The following is a 22,321-nucleotide window of genomic DNA, read 5'->3' as shown; positions in this document are numbered from 1 at the left end:
GTTTTTTTAGATAATTTAGCGAGTTTTAATCCCACAATAAATTTTTAAGAAAAACACAAATATTGGAAGATATAGGAGTAAATGTATACTTTTCTTGTTTTACTACATCTTGTAAACATTCTTGTAAACATGGTAATGATTGAAATTACAATAATTTGTTTGGACATGAAGGAAGAGAGCATGAAATTTGTTTATATTATTTCCACTCCCTTATGATGCTGTAGAACATCAGTTTGTTTACTCTGGGAGATGGTCAACAACAAAAAATTAGATTTGTTGTAGGATCCAGTTATAGGTGCATTACCCTCTATATTAAAACAACAGAAGCTTCTGCAGTCTTGCAGTAAGACTTTAAGTTTTCATTATCAAGGGGGCAATCAAGGATATTCATCCTTTATATGTGAATTTTGGTCATCAGATAGCTATTTTGTTCGTAGGTCTTAAAACAATTCTGTGAATTCATCATATCTACAATGGATAATTGATTGCCAAGAATGTCAGCCAAATTACAGAGTAAAAACAGGTTTTTCAATCATTGTATGATCTTTCAACCGATCATTTTAGCTAACACTTCACTTATTATATGTTCTGAAACAAGTAAGTCTTTACTGTCTGTTTAAATACTAAGTAAGAAAATTCTTTAATTAGAATTGTTTAAGTATTTTTTTTTTCTTTTCTCCCTAGGAAAACATAAAAGTACAGGTGAACCATTTCCTCTGAACTTGGAGAAGTTTTCACAGGTAAGAGTTAATCTGTTAAAACACAAGACAATTTCTCTCTAAAAGTGTATACTTTTTTGATTTACTGTATACTGTGTACAGTGTTATTTTCACACACACCTCCTCCCTCTATTTTCACCCTATTATACTTTCTTCGTTTTTTAATTTGCCTACACACAGTTGTGCTAAAGGGAGGTAACTCTGTCTCTGTTAAATAAACCCTGTTTTTAATTCTTCCACTGATGACATAAGGTGCATTCAGAATTGTAGCGGCTATGTATCTTCTATGTAGAGTTATAATCTTGAACTCTATGCTAGCTTAGCTGCTACGTAAGGAAAGCTAGCATGAATATTTGATGCTATAACTGTACCAAATCCAAGATGGCCTCCTTAGTTACTGCTTCACATCACACGAAATACTAACAAACAGATAGGTTGATTTTTTTTATCTTAGCAAATCAAAAGAAAATTTACTTACATTTTTGCTTGTGTTCAGTTCACTTTGTATCAAAAATTAGTTATTACTGACAAATTTGTATTCAAAATCCAAAACCTTAATTGGCTAGGTGAGCTGTTTCATTTGTTCAGTAGAGCTAGATATCTACCTCCTAGCTGCTATTTTAACCAATACTTGAATGCAGCCCAGGCCCCAAGACCATAAACTGAGAATAGACTTAAGTCAAAAATTTGATTTTCAATATCTTGAGTTTTATTTAATGTATTTGCTTAAAATTTTGCAATTTTATTTAACATTTAAATTTAAAATTATGATGAAAATCTTGTTTCATTATCAAAATTATTTCAAAAGTTATATTGGTTTGAAATTTTGACTTAAGTCTGTTCTCAATTTTATGGTCTTGGGGCCAGGGCAAAATAGGGATGAAAATAAAGCAAGGGTGAAAATTTCCCTTTTACAGTATACTTCATAAATCTTTAAAGATCTCCATCTTTAATGTTACAATGCACCATGGTGAAGAACTATGAGCACTCAGCAGCAACGAAATTGTGAATATGTGTTCCCTGATCCAGGGTTTGGATGACAAATTAAGCCCTTGGGAAGGACTAAGTGGATCATATTATGTACAAACTGAGAAAGTATAATTCCTTTGAAATCTCAAACATCTAGCATCCAACTGCTTACATAAAAATGGTAATCAAATTTAAGGTCCATTAAGTTTTATGAACTTTGTGTCCCATTTTAAGTTCATATTTAGGTTCAGACGTGCTGGGCAAACTTGATCTTTGTCTGTAGAGAAACTAATGTTCTGGTAATACCTATAATTATGTTCAAATATTAAATGTATTAATTTGTTTAATCACTGTGTATATGTTCTTGCACATACATAAACTTATAAATACTAGTGTATTACTTTAATTGGTTGAACAAGTATTAAAAGGAGTTAGAATGAGCTTTCAAACAATATATACATATATGTTGGCAATTTCACTGTCATTTAGAAGATTTGTTGCCTGTATTTTATTTCGATATTTCAATATGTCAGTGAATTTATACTCTGAATAGCTCAGTCTGAACATAATTGTTTCAATCACTTGGAAAAACATTTATGTGGAATAAGATGCTAATCAATTGCTGTATCATGAGAAGTATTTAAAGGATTATACAAGGTTTGGCCTTGGATTCATACCAGTGATCACCGATAAAGACTGCCTCAAACACTACAAAAATACATCATTTACAGAATGGGTTATAAAATATACAAACATTAATTTGTATGCAGAGAGATAGTTATCTTGGGATTGGGAGATGAATCTTCCTTCAAGTTTCTGGGCTACAGATGAACAGGTTTTCATTTCATACCATTTCCATTCAACTGGTATTTCAATGTTTTGTTAAGTTCATCAGTAGGTTCTGCTTGAAGTTCTTGATTGTTTAAAGTGATGGAAACTACTATGTATTTTGAAAGTGGTTCATCCAGAAATTTTGAATAGAGGACATACTTATTTACAAGTTTCGATCCATATATACATTGTACCAGACAAATAAGTTGTCTGACTTCACAGAGAATTATAAACCACTACAGACAATGAATGAATTGTGCCAAAGTCCAGTTTTATGGTTCAATCACACAAAAAATTAAAATACACTTGTGCATATTCAATTGACAGAAATCCCAAAAGAAAAAATTTGAATGCACTGTTGTCTTCAAAAGAATTCATTCTGAAAAGCTCAAATCACAGAAATCACACAGTGTACATAATTAATCATCTTTGATTTAACATAATTAATCATCATTGATTTAACACAGAAATAATCCATTTACCTGGTAATATGACTTTGTAGAATATGTGTGGCAATTCTTTGATAATTATGAAACATTAAGTAAATTAAATTTTTTTAGTACAATGTACATCAGTGATGATTCTGTTCCCATATCATATTTCATTTGAACATAAACCAAAAAGGTGCAAACATGAGTGTCAGTTTTTAAGCCACCTGAATCTTTTGAGTGACCTATTGCTAATCCATTTTTGCCCAGTATCTTCTTTCAGTCATCATAAAATTTTTAAACATTTCATCTTCTTTCTCTGCAATGACTGAACTAATTTCAACCATTGTTTTTATATATGGCATTAATATATGATTTGGAAACAAGCTTTTAATTTCACCCCCCCCCCCCCCATCACCTCCCACCCCCCTTCTTTGAGTACGGGCACCAAAAACATAAGAATTTCTTTTATCTTCATTGCTCCTAAGCTTCTAGCATAGTTATAGATAAGTAAAAAGAATCATCCAAAGTTGTTATAAAAGTTGGTCAGGCCCTACATAAGCTGCAGAACTGAAGCTCTCTGCTTGAGAAAATTCAGACAGACAAAGCAGAGAGCTACAGATCCAAGCGTTGTTAAAACCTTCAATTTACGCCGCCGCTTTTTTGTCGCTTGCTTCGGTTATTATTTCTTGTATTTTATGCTCTCACCCACTTTAAAAACAGTATCCGATAATTAACCATATATTTTACTCATATTCCTGATACTTTATTTACCTTTCAACAGTTCCAGACGGCCGTATGTGGTTTTTGAATATCAGTAAAAAAAAATGCATTCCAACGTCGACGTTGGTGTCATCCTAAAATAACACGCCCGAGTTCTATTTATTTCATTTCTTTTTTACATACGTATTGTATTCTTTGTAGACATTATACATGCTATTTGAACCTCCTGAATTTTTTATTTACATTTTCTCGGCAAGTATATGTTTTTTGAAAAAAAAAATTTCGCACAACCCCAAACATGGACGTCAGAATGGGGATTTTTTAAACCGACATTCCAAAACCATTAAGGGCTGTTTGGGACCATTGAAAGGTAAATAAGGTATCAAGAATAGGACTAAAATATATGGCTAATTATCGGATACTATTTTAAAATCGGGTGAGAGCATAAAATACAAGAAATAATACCCGAAGCGAGTGACAAAAAAGCGGCGGTGTAAATTGAAGGTTTTAACAACGCTTGGATCTGTAGCTCTCTGTCTGTTCGAATTTTCTCAAGCAGAGAGCTACAGTTCTGCAGCTAGCCCTATATGTGGCACGGTTGATAACGTACAGAAATTCATTACATCTGAGAAAATCTTTATCCCAGGGCATCTAGTTAGAAAACAGCAACATTATGATGACAATATATACTCTAACCAAAGCTTTACAGATGGTCAAAGGAATCAGGTATGAACGCAACACTGATATGTAAAACCAAAAATTTGTTAAAAGTAACAAGTCAATTATTGAAATAATGTTTTTTTTACATTATGTGTGTACATTGATACCTTCAACCCTGCTGCAAATTCAGATTGAAATCCATAATTGTTTTTTACAAATTACCATATTTGAGTATTAATTTATAAGAAATTGATAACCTTTATCAAAAACAAAAAAACTCTAGATGCTGATGGTTAATACACACTTTGCTTGCAACACAAATAAAGAAACAAGGTCACTGAACAAGGTCAAAGATATTGGAAGGAAATTTATAATACAGCCATGTAAGAAACTTGTGTGTGACATTCTGGTGATAATTACTCTTGTAGAGTATAGAACTACTCATAATACCCGGGTGAGCATTAAGGCCCATGGGCTCTTGTTTTATGAAGTGAAAAGCTAGAAATCTACTTTTAGGAGAGCAAGTGTGTATTTTGTATGTAATTAAGTCTAGTGCTAGTGCTCGTCTAATGCTCAACCTCAAATTAAAGAACAGTAGACTTCTCCTAAAAATTCTATTTTTGATGCAATATATTTTTCCCTATGTCAGTGATATTGTCACTTACTAATTGAAATGGAAGTTTCTTTATGTACCATTAATATTCTCAAGTAATCACTCAGGCTTAAGTTGTAGTATATATATGTGAAAGAGGAAGCAAAATGCATATGATGATATAAACTTTTGCAGAATTATGGCACCATATTGCACATAGAACATGATTAACCATTTGCAGCATGCTATGTAGAGGGATATTTTATGGCCAATTATAGGTCCCAGTTCGCTCCACATATGAAAAAATACTACGAGGAACCACTGTAAATAGATATCTATTTTCCCTCCTCAGTTTGATGTATTCTGTGAGAATTATGTCACTGTATCGAAGCAAGCTTAACAATTACTTGTCTGTGAATTTGCTTAGATAATGACATCAGCCAAGCTTCGATAGAAATCGGTGTTGGGCCTTCTATCTTAATAACACTCCACAACACACTTCTATTGCGGTCTGTCAGGCCTCGCTTTGAGGAGACTACATCAAACTGGCCAGTGGTGTAGTGCTCTGTCAGGGAATATGTCAATTGTTTGATTATAGAGCAAAGGTATGGATTTTTGTGCCCCTCAAAAGGAAGAAAATGTCATCAATGTGTACAGGGAGGATTGTTGTCTCTGATTGAATACCTCATTAATGGATTTCCCTAAGTTACGCACTACCTCTCATCTATAAATAAGTCTGTTTTGGTGTTGACTTTGGTCAACTTTCTTTTGTCGCTAATGTTTTCTAACTTTGATTATATATGTATTTGTAATTTTTATGCCCTGCCATGAACATGGCCGCGGCAAATAGAGTTTGTCATGTCCGTCTTCTGTCCTTCCCTCCTTCTGTCTTTCTGTCCTTCCGTCTGTCCTTTCATTGCACTTTGCGTAAGCCCAAGCTTAAAAAATTCTTTGTTTGCAGTTGACATATAATTTTTAGAGTGGGTTGGTAGGTAGGTATGTTTTGTTTTTTGGGGGGAAAAATTTTTTAGTTTTCAAGTTTTTGTTGGGTAACAAATCAAAGAGATTTTTATAGGTTTACTAAACCTAAATATGCTCCACTTATTCTAAGCCACTATTTGATAAAACAAAAATAAAAAATGAAACAGATTCAATATCCTGAAAGCTTGAAACTTACCACAAAAAAAAAATGTCAAAAAATGGCTGAAAAAAAGTTGGGGTCTGGTGCATTTTCGGTGGGTCGGTAGGCAACTACAAACGAACAATATTTTATTTTAGGCCTTTTGGAGGATTGTTGTCTCTGATTGAATACCTCATTAATGGATTTCCCTAAGTTATGCACTACCTCTCATCTATAAATAAGTCTGTTTTTGGTGTTGACTTCGGTCAACTTTCTTTTGTCGCTAATGTTTTCTAACTTTGACTAGGGTATATATGTACTTAATTACGTACATATACTATATATGTACTTAATTATGTACTATATATGTACTTAATTAAAAATAACGACTATATATGTACTTGTAATTTTTATGCCCCACCATGAATATGGCCGGGGCATATAGAGTTTGTCATGTCTGTCTTCTGTCCTTCCATCCTTCCGTCTTTCCGTCCTTCCATCTGTCCTTCCATTGCGTTTTGTGTTTAGCTCAGTTTTAAAGAAACTATTCAAGATATTTTTATCAGACTTCATATGCTGATAGATATTGATGAGAGCTATTCAACTGCATCAACATTTTTTTACCTTGACCTTTCCTTTGACCTTGACCTCTCTTTGATAAGTGTTTAGCTTAGTTTTAAAGAAACCGTTCAAGATAGTGCAATCAAACTTCATATGCTGATACATACTGATGTAAGCTATTCAACTGCATCAACATTTTTTGACCGTGATCTTTCCTTTGACCTTACTTTTTTTTTAAATTAGTGTTTAGCTCAGTTTTAAATAAACCATTCATTGACAAGATATTTTTCATCTTAATATGCTGATACGTATTATTAAGAGCTATTGAACTTTTGACCTTGCACTTTCCTGTGACCTTGACCTCACTTTTCTTTAATTTGCACTTTGCTTAGTTTTAAAGAAACCATTTAAAATATTTTTATGCAAGCTTATGCACTTTTTATACATAATTTGGTGAGAATTTATCATCTATATCCAATTTTTTTAGACTTTAATTTCAATTTTAAAGAAACTATTCAAGATATTCTCATCAAACTTCATACACTAATACAAATTTTCATGTTGCATTACTAAATATACACTAGGCGGGGCATTCGTGTCCTATGGACATATTTCTAGTATTTTGATAAGTTGACATATATGTCATTCTGACACACACAGTCGCTTTGCAGGTATGATAAGCAGCATCATATAACTGGAAAATAACAACTTCATATTAAGCATCAACATTGGATTATGTGTTAATGTTTATTTAATCCTTCTCAAAATCCTGAATTGATAGATAATCTGCCAGCCTAAACACGACTAAGATAAAGTGTCACAGCTAACTATTCACGCAAAATGTGAGCAATAAAGAAAAAAAATTGCAGAAAAAAAATTAAATACAAAAAAAATATTAGGCCTGTTCTCAGGTTCACATGATCATTACTTGTAGATGAGATTATTTATTACACATTAGCTGGTGTGGTCCTCGGACTCCTACTTCATTTTGGCTTAAAAGCTAGAATTTTATTGCCATTCTTGGACAAAAGTTCTATATTGTTAACAATTGTAGAAAAAATGTTTACTGTGGAATCTTTTTTTAATGGAGGTTTATTTTAAGGGGTTCCCTTACCTACAAATTAACCTCTCAACAAATATTTAATCTATAGACTTTATCATGAACATAATCCTGCATGTTTATAAATTAAAGCAACCAACAAAATGTTACCCCAAATTGAAAAAATTTCACAATAAGACATCTAAAAAAACAATATTATCTCATAGCTATTGCTTCATTGTCACTAATTGATTGGCTCATTGATTAATTGATTGATCAATTGATTTGATGGATGGATAGATTAAACTGATTGATTATATAAGGTTTCCATAGGGTTGACTATATTTCAGTCATACAATCAAAGTAAATGTAAGAGAGTTTATCATAGCAAGCACATCCCAAGCAGATTTTCAGGTTTTGAATGACCTTGTTATGAGTTTGTAATAGCTATGTTTCTTTTAGCTATAATTGTAAGAGTCTATATTATTACTGAATCTTTCCTGTCCTAAAACATGGTAATATTACTGCTTTAGAAATGCCATAATGGACACCCTCTAAAAGTTGGAAGACATGGATTTTTGGGGTTACAATTTTAGTTGATTATCTAAAGTTGTCTTGACTTGCAATGGAGATTGGTTTTTGATGTGTTTGCTGTTATTATTATAAGTCAGTTAGAGGTAATTGCAAATCACTCCATTAGTGGAATAATTTGGCATCCATTAGTATAAAAGATCAATAACAAAAAAATTTCGGCTCCAAAGTCGTAACTATTGAGAAAGATAGTGTGTTAACACAATCAGCATCATTGTAGCTCTTAATTGTCATTAAATGTGTGAAATAAAAGTAGATATTTAAGGAAATGTAAAAGGTCCTTTATATTCTCATTTATACATGTAATTTTCATATACACAGGCAGTACATCTAATTACAGTTCAAACCAGAGGGTTTTTTTCCCTTTTTATAAAGCTGTTGTTGCCAGCTAAGTGACTTTCAGTTTTTGATTAAAACTTGCTGGAAGACTTGATCAGATTTTGTGAGATGTGAATTGACTTGGTGCCCTAGATAGAAATTCAAATGTCTATTATGTAAAGTTCCTGTCTTCATTTACATAAGTCTTAGCTCTCTCCAGGGGATGATGGGAAGGGAAGAACAGAGAAAGTCAATTGAATTGCAGGAACAATAATGTATTTTCACTTAGCTTGATGCAGATTTATAATAACTTGTGCAGACATGGTGTGATTTTGCAGTGCCTCTTAAATGATAGGAAAATGACACTAAAGGAAATTATTAGTTCTTCTTAAAGCGTAAATTAGATTTTATTTCATAGAAATATTGAACTTTATTATTAATCTTAAGGATTTTGTTTTCATCCAATGAAAATATAAGTTATAACTTTGTGCTGTTGCATACTGGTATTTGTGCCATATCAATTCATGCCTGTATATAAGTAAAAGAATTTTATGCAAAACATTGTGAAAATGCTGAACTATATAAATGCGGAACTTTCCTGGTTAATAATAATTAAATGGTATTGATGATCGACTCTGCATGTCAAATCTAGTATTTGAATTGTGAAGTTTCTGGGAATTGAATTCCATACCCAATGAAACATGAATCTAGTTCAAGCACCCGTTAAGTATTCTGTATAATAGTTATTTTCCCTCTGGTCAGATGTAACGGGCTACAAATTAGATTTAATTATTTGCATAATGTGATTTTACTGTATGTTTTGTCAGACTTTTGTTAAACCCATTATTGATTTACATACATTTCATGCCATGATATTTTATTTCTTTACAATATTAATTCATCATTTATAAAGGAAGCCTTACGGGGCATTTGGTATATGTAGTGCAAATATTCCTACATTAATTTAGACACTTGCTCTACCCATAAGCCACCTGGTGGGAATTTATTTTGGCTAAAAGTTTTTCTTTCTGATCAGCATCTGACTAGATTAAAATGGGCATTTGAGAATTGTTTAATTCTGGCTTTGAATGAAGCATTAGAGCTATATCTGGCTCCATGGTGAACTCATTTTCTGAGTTCAGTTTTATTTTCTATTTATATAATATTGATGGAAAAATCTACAGTAACCTGCTCTCTCAGTGAATTAAAATCGTAACCATTCAAATTACAAATTTAATTTCTCTTGGTATTTGTATTGCCAATTTTTTTTTACATTATTTCACATTAGTGAACTTGTGTTATTAATTTGACAGATTTGCATTTTATTCAGGGGATGGATTGAAGAATTCTGTTTTAAATGTATTATAGGGAATTAAATTTCTCTGTTTTTCCAACAGCTAATTGATTTTATATTGTTTAAGTATGTCATTTTGATATAATGTTTTGTTTAAGTGAGTTCAGACTATGAATTTGCCATGTTTGCAATATAGCAGAAGTTGCCATTAAATGTAAAGTATATTCTGTGTTAGAGAAGTGGCTGATTGAATGAAGAAAATAAGAAGTCATTTTCCATTAATTGAACTTTTATCAGTAGCAAATTGTTGCGAATTGAATCTGGGGCTCAACTTTTTATCACTCAATTCTGTCAAAATGTTGAGATTATTGAACAACATAATCATAAAAAGTTTTTGTTTATGAAACCTTTGACAGTCTAATCTGTACTAGAATCCATAGAATAATGTAGCTCAAGTTTTAATTAAAGAAGAAAAAAAATAACAAGAGATCTGCAGAATTTCTCTTTAATCATGTCACAGATTTTTCAAGTGAAGTCTTCCTTTAATCAGTATAAATGAAAAAATGTAGGATTAACAGTGTGTTCTGTTTGCAGTAAGGACATATTACATCACATGACTGATGTGTTATGGCGTTTGCTAGAAGGTAAAACTACGATCAAAATTGCCTTCTTCCTCTCCTTACTATGGCAAAGTAACAATTCTTATTGAGATTGATGGCTCAACACATAAATTATGTACATTTAACTTGCACATCCTATAAATGAAACAGCAAAGCCTCAAAACAGTTTTAGTTCACAGGGACGCAATTTTATTAAAAATTTGATCTAGGAAGACTTAACTCAAGAATTTTTGAGTCAGTTTAATTGGCACCAATCAAGTTGACAGATGTATTAGGAATAGAGATCAATTTTTCTCATAGTGGGATGTGTTTAACTCAGCACAGTTGAATGGCCATACAGAGTTGTACTTTATAATTGTATAGGTTTCTGTGGAAACTCGGTACATAAAATATTCATTAATACTTTGGTGAAATCTAGGATCTACACATGCTCTATGGATGCTTCACATGACTTTTAATTTGGGTGAGTACGTTAATGATTTCTCATTATCTGAGGTAAATTTTTATGTGCAGCTTTATAGGAATTCTTGATGGGAAATAATCACTTTATTGAAATTGTTGTTGAGTAAATACAATATGACAGATTCTCTACACAAATTTAAACATTAATTTATTTTTAAGTGATTATTGCTAATGAGCCCTCAGTTAATGAGGCATTGTCAAAAGAAGAAATAATTTTAATGACATAGACCTGTGAAAGTAGAAACTTACTGTCTATTCATCTTTAAAATCAGTACATGTAGCAATTTATAAACACAGAAGAGTTTTAAGATGGTAGTTTAATGTTCAGACTTTGCAGATTCCCTTTGCTATATAAATCCAGAGTTTGTCTCTCATTTAGAAAATGTTCAGTGTCTGTATCATAAAAGCCTGCAATGTTCTGTATAGATACTTGTTTTCTGGATGTGGGTTATAATTATTATATGAGAGTCATTAAAAAATAAATAGAAAATGTCGCCATCTTATTTCTTAAGAAATTTAAGATCAACATATCATCATATGTATTTAAAAAAAAAAAAACATGTATTTTTTTGATGTGTGCAATTTCATTCATTTGATCAAATGGAACTAATGTTATATAATTTTAAAATCAGCATGTTTTGTCACCACTGTGCACTCTCAACTTCAAAACAGTGATAGCTTCCAAAAAATACTCCCCCCCCCCTTCTACAATTCACATGCAGTCTGTTGAACCTTACCCATTCATTACATTTAACACACAGTCTGTTGTGCCTTACCCATTCATTAAATTTCAAACACAGTCTGTGGTGCCTTACAAATTCATTGCATTTCACAAAAAGTCTATGGTGCCTTACCCATTCATTACATTTCACAGTCTTTTGGTGTCTTACCCATTCATTACATTTCACACACAGTCTTTTGGTGTCTTACCCATTCATTACATTTCACAAACAGTCTTTTGGTGTCTTACCCATTCATTACATTTCACAAACAGTCTTTTGGTGTCTTACCCATTCATTACATTTCACACACAGTCTGAGGCAACTTACCCATTCATTACATTTCACACACAGTCTTTTAGTGCCTTGCCCATTCATAACATTCCACATACAGTCTTTTGGTGCCTTACCCATTCATTACATTTCACAAACAGTCTTTTGGTGCCTAATACCCATTCATTACATTTCCCACAGGGTCTGTTTGTGCCTTACCCATTCATTACATTTCAGTCTTTTGGTACCTTACCCATTCATTAAAAAAGTTTGATTGATGGAATTGATTTAGGATTCTGAAGATTTCTGGCCTCCAAGCCAATAACTTTTAGCTTTATTCTCTCTGATTTTTTTTTCACTTGATTTGAGGGTGCTTAGCTTCAAAAGACCCTTTTGGAATACCACTTCTTTAAGTATACTTACAGTCTTTTAAACCTGTTAATTTACATGTATACTATTCTTCTGAACAACACATCTGCAGTTGTGATCATTACTTGGTGGATTCAAGTTTATTCAAACTATGGCTCCATACTTTACAGTTTACAGTAAGAAGAAGGCAATTTTGTGAGCATTTTGGCCCAGGGATCTTGGTTTTAATAACTGCCTTAGATGTAACTCAGACACCTGATTATATTACATTTCTCTTCTGCCTTCTTTTATGATTAAAAAAAAGAACTATGCAAGTCAATATATAGGGTCAAGTGTCTAAGGGATATGTGAACATAAGGTCTGCTTACATCAGTCCAAAAATCCCCAGGGAAATGAAGAAGAATTGATCTGTTCATTTCTTGCAATTTACTTTTTCTATTTTTGCTTATTGGAAGCCACCAGAGACATTACAATGTATGCATTGTGGTCCAAGAGCAGAGTTAATTACTTGCAAGATCATATTCAGAACAATTAAATTAACAGCAAATTATTAAATTACTGTTGACTTGACTGGTGAGAGGCCTAAATGATGTAAAAATTGGCTATCTGTGGATTTATATGGTCATTATTGAGTGTTAGAATTGAGCATATGGCACAGTAGTGGTGCAGCGTGTGCAGATGTTCACTTCACGGAGATAAGAAAAGTGGTCTGCATCAGTCATTCAAAACTTGATTTATGTATGTAGTCTGTTTTTATAACATTGCATCAGTGTACACATGCTTTTAATCAACATTTGATTTCATAAGATATGTTCATGGAGATTTAAGCTCTAGCTTTGACCATTGTTGAGGAAAATGGCCAAACACCCAAACAATATCTTTTGGTCAATTGTCAGTGCTATAATTATATATAAACTAAAATCAAGGCCCTGAAATAAAAAGACTTAATGAACTAGGCATTGAGGTAGAGTGTAGTTTGCTTAATTTGAAACCTTTCTACTCCAGAATCCTGCATTTCCAGATTGTGTAGAGTCTGAAACCTTAGTAATAACTCCACTATGCAAATGGAGCTTTATGCTTGGATTTTTATTGCAGTCTTTCACAGAGGTCTCTGATTACATGTTTTATTCCATCATTTGAGATAAAAGTATCTTGTTTTATGGCACATTACATTATCTTTAGAGAGTTCTTTTTTTTTATTACCCATAGATTTGTGTACCATAATCTCTAGACTACAGTGCCTCTTCATGAACATCTCTTAGTTAATTATTGGTTAATACAAATGTGGATTTAACCAAAATTAATATAAAACTTTGAAAATTAAGACCTATATGTAACATCAGTATACTATATTTCTGGGAAGTGGCTGTTTAAGTGCAGGTGACTTCATAGCTTTTGAGATAGGATCCTGTGCTGCATGATCTCGAGCATTTTGAAGTGATGCAAGAAATTATCGTCTAGCAGTAACTAGATGGGTCTGGAAAATTGATTATAAAAGTGAGAAAGTTTGAGGAGAAAGTAATTGTTTTCTTGACATTATTATCATATCATGGACTCCAAAAATGAACTATCATATGATTACTGTTTATCTGAAAACAGAAGGATATGGATGATCCATAGAAAAACATTAAAAGTCAAAGTTTTTATTATTTAGTTGTTGAAAATCACTGATATGAAGTGAGGTTCTTTCATGATAAACTAAGAATTAAGAAAATCAGTGACAACTTGTGAGAATGCCAGAATGCAAATGAAATAGAATGAGTCTCTCTCTCTCTCTCTCTCTCTCTCTCTCTCTCCATTTGTTTCCCTCTCTAAATTACTTCATATACTTAATATATACAATTACACTGAGACACATAAACTCAGTGAACTGTGATGGATGTTTGTCCTTCAATCTACATTTTCCCCATTAATATCAGTAATGGACTGACCATATGACTCAGGGATGGTCAGACCAAACCAATAATGAGTGTTAGTGCTCTAATAACAACATTCCTTATTGGGGAAGTTGTGAGTGATCCCACAGGGGGAGAGGCTGCATTATTGGTTGAATATATATGTACAGTCAATTTGTATAGAAATATCCTGTAGCTCTGTCCCCATTACTAGCTCGGTGTCCACAGAAAATAAACAAGGGAGAGGGAAGACACTTTTGACATTTGTTTTTCTTCTTTTATTATTTGAAATCATCCTTATTTTTGTCTGTTTTTTTATGAGGACAAGACAGTGCTTTTTGCATGTTTACTGAGCTTACTACATATAATTGCCTCTGAGTCAATCAAAAAATTATTCACTCCTCAACAAATGAAAAGCGTAGGATGTGACATTATAATTGGTGAAAGAATCTATTAGGTAGGCATTATTCCACTAAAGTACATCCATAAATATTAGTTAATGTATTTTTGTTGTTTTGGGGAGGGGAGAGATATTCTTGATTTTTTTTCCCCAATGTAAAATTGTACTTAATAATAAAAAATAAAATATCATAAATTATAAAGCATCGCATTCCAAACAATCCATGACATAATTCACAAAAAGACCTGGTTTGGAGTCAGACTCTTTTAATTTAATAAATTCAACACAACTCTACCTTTTAACCCTTTTTAAAGAGGCCAAATGATGAATTATTATTGTCTGATGCAAATTTGCAGCTTTTCATCGACTCCACTTTGAAGTCTATTTTTGATAGCTCAAAAATAAAAAGGATTTGGCATGGGTTTTTTTTTTATTCTGATGAGTTTCAAGTGGAGTATAAGTTAAAAAAAGCTTTAGCAGGAAGTTATATTTGGTTTAATGATGTAGATGTTTTGTTGTGTTTTGAGTCCTACTGTTTCCAGTCTTAAATGCCTTGTCAATCAAAAAAATCATCTCTCAAAAGTCTGAGGATAAAAACTTTGAGAAGTCTGAAGACTGAACTGTAGAAGTAATGCATTATTAAATGAAATCAATTTAACGGGCCAGACAACATGATATTCTAATTGTCCTAGTTCCTGTACAATTTAGGACTCGGTAATTAATGGAAACAACTTCAGAGGTATATGAAGCTAAAATGAAATATAAATTATTGACAGAAGTTTTACCAATATTACATCTCCATTCCTATCAAAGTCACTCATGAAACAATTCTCTGATGGAATGTTATGGTAATTGATTGTTTTCCATAATAATAAAAAGCGAATTTCTAATGAGAGTGTTTTTTGGCTATTCTACAATGTAAAAATTCACTTAATGCAAACATTGATAAGATTCTCATAAAATATATTTCATTGGGGCGTATCACAATTTGAAGTTTGGCAGGTGTTTGAGAAGATTAAAAGTATATGAATGCTGAAAGGGCAATAACCTGCATGAGGAACATATTTCAGATAAATACATGTATACCTAATATTAAGATTTGATGTATATTGGCTGTTTCTATAGAGTTCATAGTTTTCTGAGAGACAGGTCAGTTTCATGTTCAGGAGATTAATGGTCAAAAAACTAAAAAAAACAAAGGTAGGATGAAAAAAGCTTGCAAATGATCAGTATGAAACTTTATATAAACATTGTAAATGTATCAAATGATCGACAGCTAGTAAACGTATAATGGCACAATCTATTTGCATGTAGGAATATATTATATTACAGGTACCTGAAACATCACTAGTTTTAACTTTTCCTTTTGAAAATAATTTTAAAAACATTCTACTGGACAAAATTCATCTTTAAAGGTTATTTATAGAAAAATAAAGTTAACCCTGAGCTTTTGAGGAATGTAAAATCTGCACTTGTGTAAAAATCAGCTCTTTTGCAACCAAAAAAAATTTACATCTAAATTTTTGTAGAACAGAAAAATCCACTCTGAGCAACACCTATTAATATATGGATACATTTAGTTATTATACCATTTTTTTTTTAAATGAAGATAAATAATTTCATCATTGTCTTCATATTGTGAAGTGTAGAAATTCGACCAATCCCTTTATATTTTGCATTGTAGTTGTAGTAATTGTACCTTTCTCTTTTACCGTAAATAGATGCTGAAGTGTTGTAATCAACCCATTCTCTTCTAACATCGAAGTGAAGTAATAATGATAAAATCCTCTTCAAATATTGAAAAACTTTCAATGGAACTAAAAAATAAAGCCTAAAAATCTTGTGTTTGCATGGTGAAATATAAAGCAGGGTTTTTTTTCAAGGCAACTAGGTTAAAAGATTTTAAAAATTAAAAGGCAATCAATAAAAATATACGAGATAGAAAATATAGCTTGAGATTATGTTGAGATTGAAATGCAGTGATTTTTTTTCCCAGTAAAGACAGATGTATTATTTCAATTATCAATCACATATTTATTCTGATTATATGCATGTAAAGTGATGATCTGTGTGCAGATATTTTGGTCAAATGAAATTTAAAAAGGGAAACATATTAAAGGAGCATGTCTGTAACTGGTATATACAGGGCTCTAATTGGCGACTAATTTAGTCGCCATGGCACCTAAAATTTTTGATTGGCGCCTAAACTTTTTCCATAAGTCGCCAAATTGGCGACCATTTTAAATTGAATTGGCGATCGTCAAATTCCGGAAATTTTCACATTTTTAGCAATCTTCTGAAAAAGCGAAAAGAAATTTAAAAGAAGAGGAAATTATTTTCAGCAATGAACATGTCTTCTTTTCTTTGGCACGTCTTAAGTCCCTATATTCTACTAACTTTTAAAGTTGGCGCCTTAGAAAAATTGCCTGGCGACTAAAAATTTGCATTGGCGACTAAAATTTTTTGATAAGGCGCCAGCTGGCACCTAAATTTTAGAGGCCACTTAGAGGCCTGATATATACAGTAAAACTTGGTTATAGTAAATCCACATATAATGAATTCATGCTTACATTGACTTTCCCTGTAGTTTTGAAATATATTACAAACTTAACGGATATAATGAATTTTACAGTATAATAAATCAAACTTGTTTGTCCCTGGCACTTTGCCTGTCTTACTGAATACTGATAAACTGTTTTGTTTGTAGGGTGTAATTGAATTTCTTTAATTACAAGACAGATATGTTTATTGTTATATTTAAATTGTCTTTTTCAGGCAAATAAGATGGGGAACAAATCATCAAGCAAGAAGCTTCCCAAGGAAGACTTGGAATTTTTGTGCTCAAATACAAAATTCACAAAGGCAGAGATTAAAGATTGGTACAGGGGTTTTATGGTAAGAAGTTCACTGCAGTTATAAATGAAAGGAGGCAATGTGTACTTTCAACTTTTAAGTCTATTTTTGAAAGGGATTTATTTTAGTAATATATATATTTTAAACAAATTTTAGTTGAATTTTGCAATCAAAGGATACATATTTTTCCATACTCTTAAAATATGACCTTTTTACTGGATTTTGTTTTTGTATGATTTTGTTTTGTATGTGGTTATCTGCCTGTCTTCGGACAGGCCATATTATGGTATAGCATCTTTGGGAAATGCATGTTGCAACCCAAATAAAAGTAGGTTATTGTGACCTTATTTTAGAATTGTTAACTATATATATAGTCAGATCATGTTTGAATAAGATCTTGCATATTGTAGAGACCATCAAACTTGGTCATTTGATGCATCTTGGGAGAAAGATGTGTATTGATCCAAAACCAGGTCATTGTGCCCTTATTTTGGAATGAATTCTATGGTTATCTATAGCCTATGTTCAAATCATATTTTTCACTCTGTCAAACCATTAATCTTGCATTTATGTAACTTTATTCCAATGTAGTTGGAAATGACAGGGTCACAGTTTTTGTTCATGACTGAAGTTGCATATATAGATATGCATTTTGTAGTTCTGCATGGGCTTGAATACTTGTGATTCACTTACTGTAAATGGAGAAATATTTGTGGGGGATTAAATTTCATTGATATCGTTGTTAACAATTATCAATGAAATTAAATCCCACACGAATATTTGTGCTTCTACAGTATTTTTTTTAGAGTCACCTGAGTCATTCAGGTGACCTATAGCTATCTGTTTTTGTTCTTTGTTGTGTGTTAACATTTGAACATTTTCAGCTTTTTCTCTGAAACCACTGAACCAATTTCAGCTAATTTTGGTTTATGGCATCTATTAAGGGAAACAAAATTTGTGAATTTCATGATCCTGCCCCCAGGGGCCTGATTGGTGGGGCTAAAGCCATCAAAATTGATGCAATCTTAAAAAATCTACTTCTTTACTCCTGGACATCAAACAGTAAAACTGTTGGCATGATTGTGATAAGCATTGAGTCCTTTACCAAAATTGTGAAAATTCATGGCACCTGGGTAAGGGGTTCTGGAGTTAGGATGGGGTTCTATTGATAATATAGTGAAATGCATACTTTCTTTAAAAATCCTCTTCTTTCCTCCTATATATTTACCAAACATACAAAGTGCATGGTTATGTTGAGCAAGGTGTTCATCTGACATTTTGAAATTCAGGTTCAATTTTGACATTATTAGCCAGGGGTGTTGAGATTGCTAAAATTGAATATTGCTTACAATTAATTGTGTACCCGTTGTAATAGCTTCTTTTCTTGGCATTATAAAATGGCTAAAATTACTTCTCCCTAAAAATATATACATACCAATTTTTAAGAATGAATTGCTAAATTTGTGTCTTGCTAAAAATTCCACTTTTACGGTATTTACTTATGATAATTAAAATTACTGTAAATAATGTAATTGATAGGTCAAAATGAATAAAGAATTAAACAAGATTATTTAATGTATAAAACAAAAAGTACTTTCATAGTTTTTTAGTGGTCAGGTAGACTTGTAAATAATATATTTAAAAAATAAGACAAAAATGCATTATTTCCATACAAAGTATACTCTTCAAAGATTAAGTGACGCCAATGTGTGCTAGAGTGTGTAGGGTTTACTAAATGTTCTCAAGCACTTTTGAATTGTTTAGTCTGCATGATGACACTGACAGAAGGGAGTGTATAAGTGATGGCAAGTAAAAATATCTATTTTATGATTTATTACTAAGTACTAGACTAACTATTTTGTTGATCCCTGATTACCCTATTCTTTTGCTTTGAGGCAACATATCTTCATCTCTCAGTTTATTTTGTTTTATTTCATACTTAGTGGATCCTTTACAGTGTTTTATTATCATGTTTGCAAAATTGAGAAATGTTTTACCCATCTCATTATTTCAGAGGGACTGTCCAGATGGATTGTTGTCAAAGTCCAAGTTTTTGGAAGTTTATTCTACATTCTTCCCCACCGGAAATCCAGACAAGTTTTGTAATCATGTATTTAGGTCCTTTGATGGAGACAACAGTGGCAAAATTGACTTTAAGGAATTCTTGCTTGCCATAAACATCACCTCTGGTGGTGACCCAAAGAGCAAACTGAACTGGGCCTTCACTATGTATGATATTGATGGGAATGGTACCATTGAAAAAGATGAAATGGTGGAAATAATTGGGGTAAGTTAAATCAAGTTCCGGGTACCTGTCAATGACAATGAAATTATTCAGTAACATTAAACTGGGTTCCTAGGTTAATTAGGGAATATGTGTCCTCCTTTCTCTTGTACAGAAAAAAAAGTAATAACAGTAATGTTTTTCTGAGTGCCAGAAGTTACGCTACATAGATGAATGATTGCAAGCAAAGGGTTATATTATGACATCGATTGTGGCTTTTTATAACATCATCAATTTTGAAATGAGGTGTTTTATTAATCAATAAGTATGTTTATTACTAGTTGAAACTATTGCAAACAAAGGCCACTGATAGGGCTATAAGTAGGTTAACTAGAGAATGTGACATTTTATGAAGTACAGTGTACCAATATTGTTTGTTTAATATCCATGTTCTGTTGAGTTTGAAGAATTTGTTTTCTTGAGACCTTCATTTGATTGTATGGAATGTCTCAAACATTTGAAACAAGATCAAATTCATGCATAAAAATTTTAGTAAATATTAAGAATATTGTCAACATACTTTAATCATAGGATGAAATTTGACTAGTGCCAAACTTTTTGACCACTGTCTCCTGTTTCAACTCATGACAATTTTGAATTTTGCAGGCAATTTACAATATGCTGGGAAGTGCATTGTGTGGACAAGGAGAAGACACACCAGAAAAAAGGACAGAGAAAATTTTTGAAAAAATGGATGAAAATGGTGATGGACATTTAACAAAACAGGAGTTTATAGAAGGCTGCATGAAAGATCAAGTTCTGTATCAAATGCTAACAGCAGATGCAGCAACCAACCAATAATGATACCCTAAAAGAATTAATTCCATTTCATTCAACATTTCACAAAGAACAATTATCTGCAGCGTGAGAGTTATATACACTGTGGCAATGTGAGAGAATCTTATTGTTCCTAAACAAAGCACCTTCAGTATCAGATTGATTTTTTTTATAAGATGTAAAAAGCAAAAAGAAAAAAAAACATTGGTTATTCTTCGTATGTTTAAAAACCAAACTGATTTTGTATTTTAACTTATCAAATGCAAGCAATGAGGTGTAAAACATTTAATTAATGTCAGAGAAAAAAGCGTAAAATTTGGATTTATTTATATGTATATAGTTTTCACCATTTTTTGGTACTGAATTATTATCACTTGATTCCATAAAATTTGATCATAGAATGTGATATGGTATAATGCTAACTTGTGGCTACCGAACAGTTTGTATTTCATTCCTCCAAGTCATGTTTGTATTCTGAATGCAGAAGTTGGCTACAACAACAATACATAAATATCACTATAACTCTTGAGTGATACTCATAGAATTAGTCGCTGCCCAGTTTATATTGGCTGTCCTTTAGCAAGATAAACAAGATTTGATTGTGTGCCTACAATATTGAAAACAGATGGCACAGTAATGGAATCACCTTATATAATAGTTTCTTTTGTAGAATTTTTCAACTATAAACACCATATATATTGCCTATGTGTAATCAAGATTTTGCATATATTTTAGTTGCAAATATTCAAAAAGCAAAGCAATGTAAGTCCAAAATCTGAGTGCAGCTTCCAGAGCTTGATTAAGAAAGCATTTAATTAGTACATGTATCCTGTTATTTCTGCCCCAACATTTACACCTTTTTCCTAGAAAAACCAGTGAAGCTCATCATAAGTTTTTGGTATTCATTGTTGTGCAAGAATGTTTCATTAAATGCAATTCATTAATTCATTGATTTGCATGCGGCTGCTAGCATAAAGTAATGGATGTATTCTACAAATTATTTATGTTCAATCTTTAATTGTTTACAAACTGATTGTTGTAATCAAGTGAGCTCATATTGTACCTAAACCTCAGCTTCACTTCATAAGTTTACACAATGTGCATCTCGTAGCATATATATTTTCTCCTTAAAAAGTTCAACGAAAATTAGCACCATGATGGGAAGCATTATTTTCAGTTTTAGAATTTGAGTTCATTTGAATAAATCTCCATAAATTCATTTAAGATATGTATTTTTAAATAATGAATTTTGGGAATAACTTGTTTTATGCAAGTGTAGTGATTTAAATAGAAAGGGATTGATATTTTTTGTTTGTGAGTACCAAAGCCCACTATTTCCTTTCAAGGTCTAACCCATTTCTAATTTCAATGAAATTGGAGGATATTTCATTCTTTAAGTTAGAACATAAAATCAAAATGTAAAAATTGAAAATCACAGATCGTAATTAAAACTATATATGTTACCAATAGTTCAGTGTAGTTGCAATTTTTCATTCCATTATATAAAAGAAATATGTTCTGATTCCAGTTTATAACATAGTGTAATTAGTAATTACCTATTATTAACAGTGTCCTATTTTGTTTGCAATTTTTTGTGTTCATTTATTTGATTGTGTTCACTCGATCCTCTCTGAAATACAAATTTGGTGTTCACATTTGTTGTTATAATAACTATGTATTTCTTCTATTATTTTTGTTACTTTTATGCCTATTTTACACTAACTTTATTGCTGGACAATATGCTGATTAGATAATATATTATACGTATTATGTGCAAAGCATTATCATGAAATAAATGTTCGAATAAGAGAAGAATAAGTGAAA

The 22,321-nt window shown here is 31.8% G+C and overlaps 1 protein-coding gene across 6 annotated transcripts in view; it reads left to right on the top strand.

The window, feature by feature from the left end:
* LOC133200160 (neuronal calcium sensor 2-like) overlaps positions 1-22,321 on the top strand; it is a 59,222-nt gene extending 36,901 nt beyond the window's left edge. For 5 of the 6 annotated variants that reach the window (XM_061335921.1, XM_061335923.1, XM_061335922.1 and 2 more), the window contains 4 exons: positions 685-740; positions 17,359-17,478; positions 19,451-19,723; positions 20,327-22,321. In XM_061335921.1, the coding sequence (XP_061191905.1) occupies positions 17,368-17,478; positions 19,451-19,723; positions 20,327-20,521 (579 nt within the window). In that variant the 5' untranslated portion in view covers positions 685-740; positions 17,359-17,367 and the 3' untranslated portion in view covers positions 20,522-22,321. Of the gene's footprint in view, positions 1-684; positions 741-10,702; positions 10,929-17,358; positions 17,479-19,450; positions 19,724-20,326 lie in introns of those variants that run through there. The other variant, XM_061335924.1, reaches the window with a different exon arrangement.

This window comes from Saccostrea echinata, unplaced genomic scaffold (genome assembly GCF_033153115.1).
Source record: "Saccostrea echinata isolate AGI-Se365-2 ecotype Australia unplaced genomic scaffold, CSIRO_AGI_Sech_v1 ptg000037l, whole genome shotgun sequence".
Classification (NCBI taxonomy): domain Eukaryota; kingdom Metazoa; phylum Mollusca; class Bivalvia; order Ostreida; family Ostreidae; genus Saccostrea; species Saccostrea echinata.
Note: the sequence above shows the minus strand (reverse complement) of the source record. Positions and strands in the feature narration are given on the sequence as shown.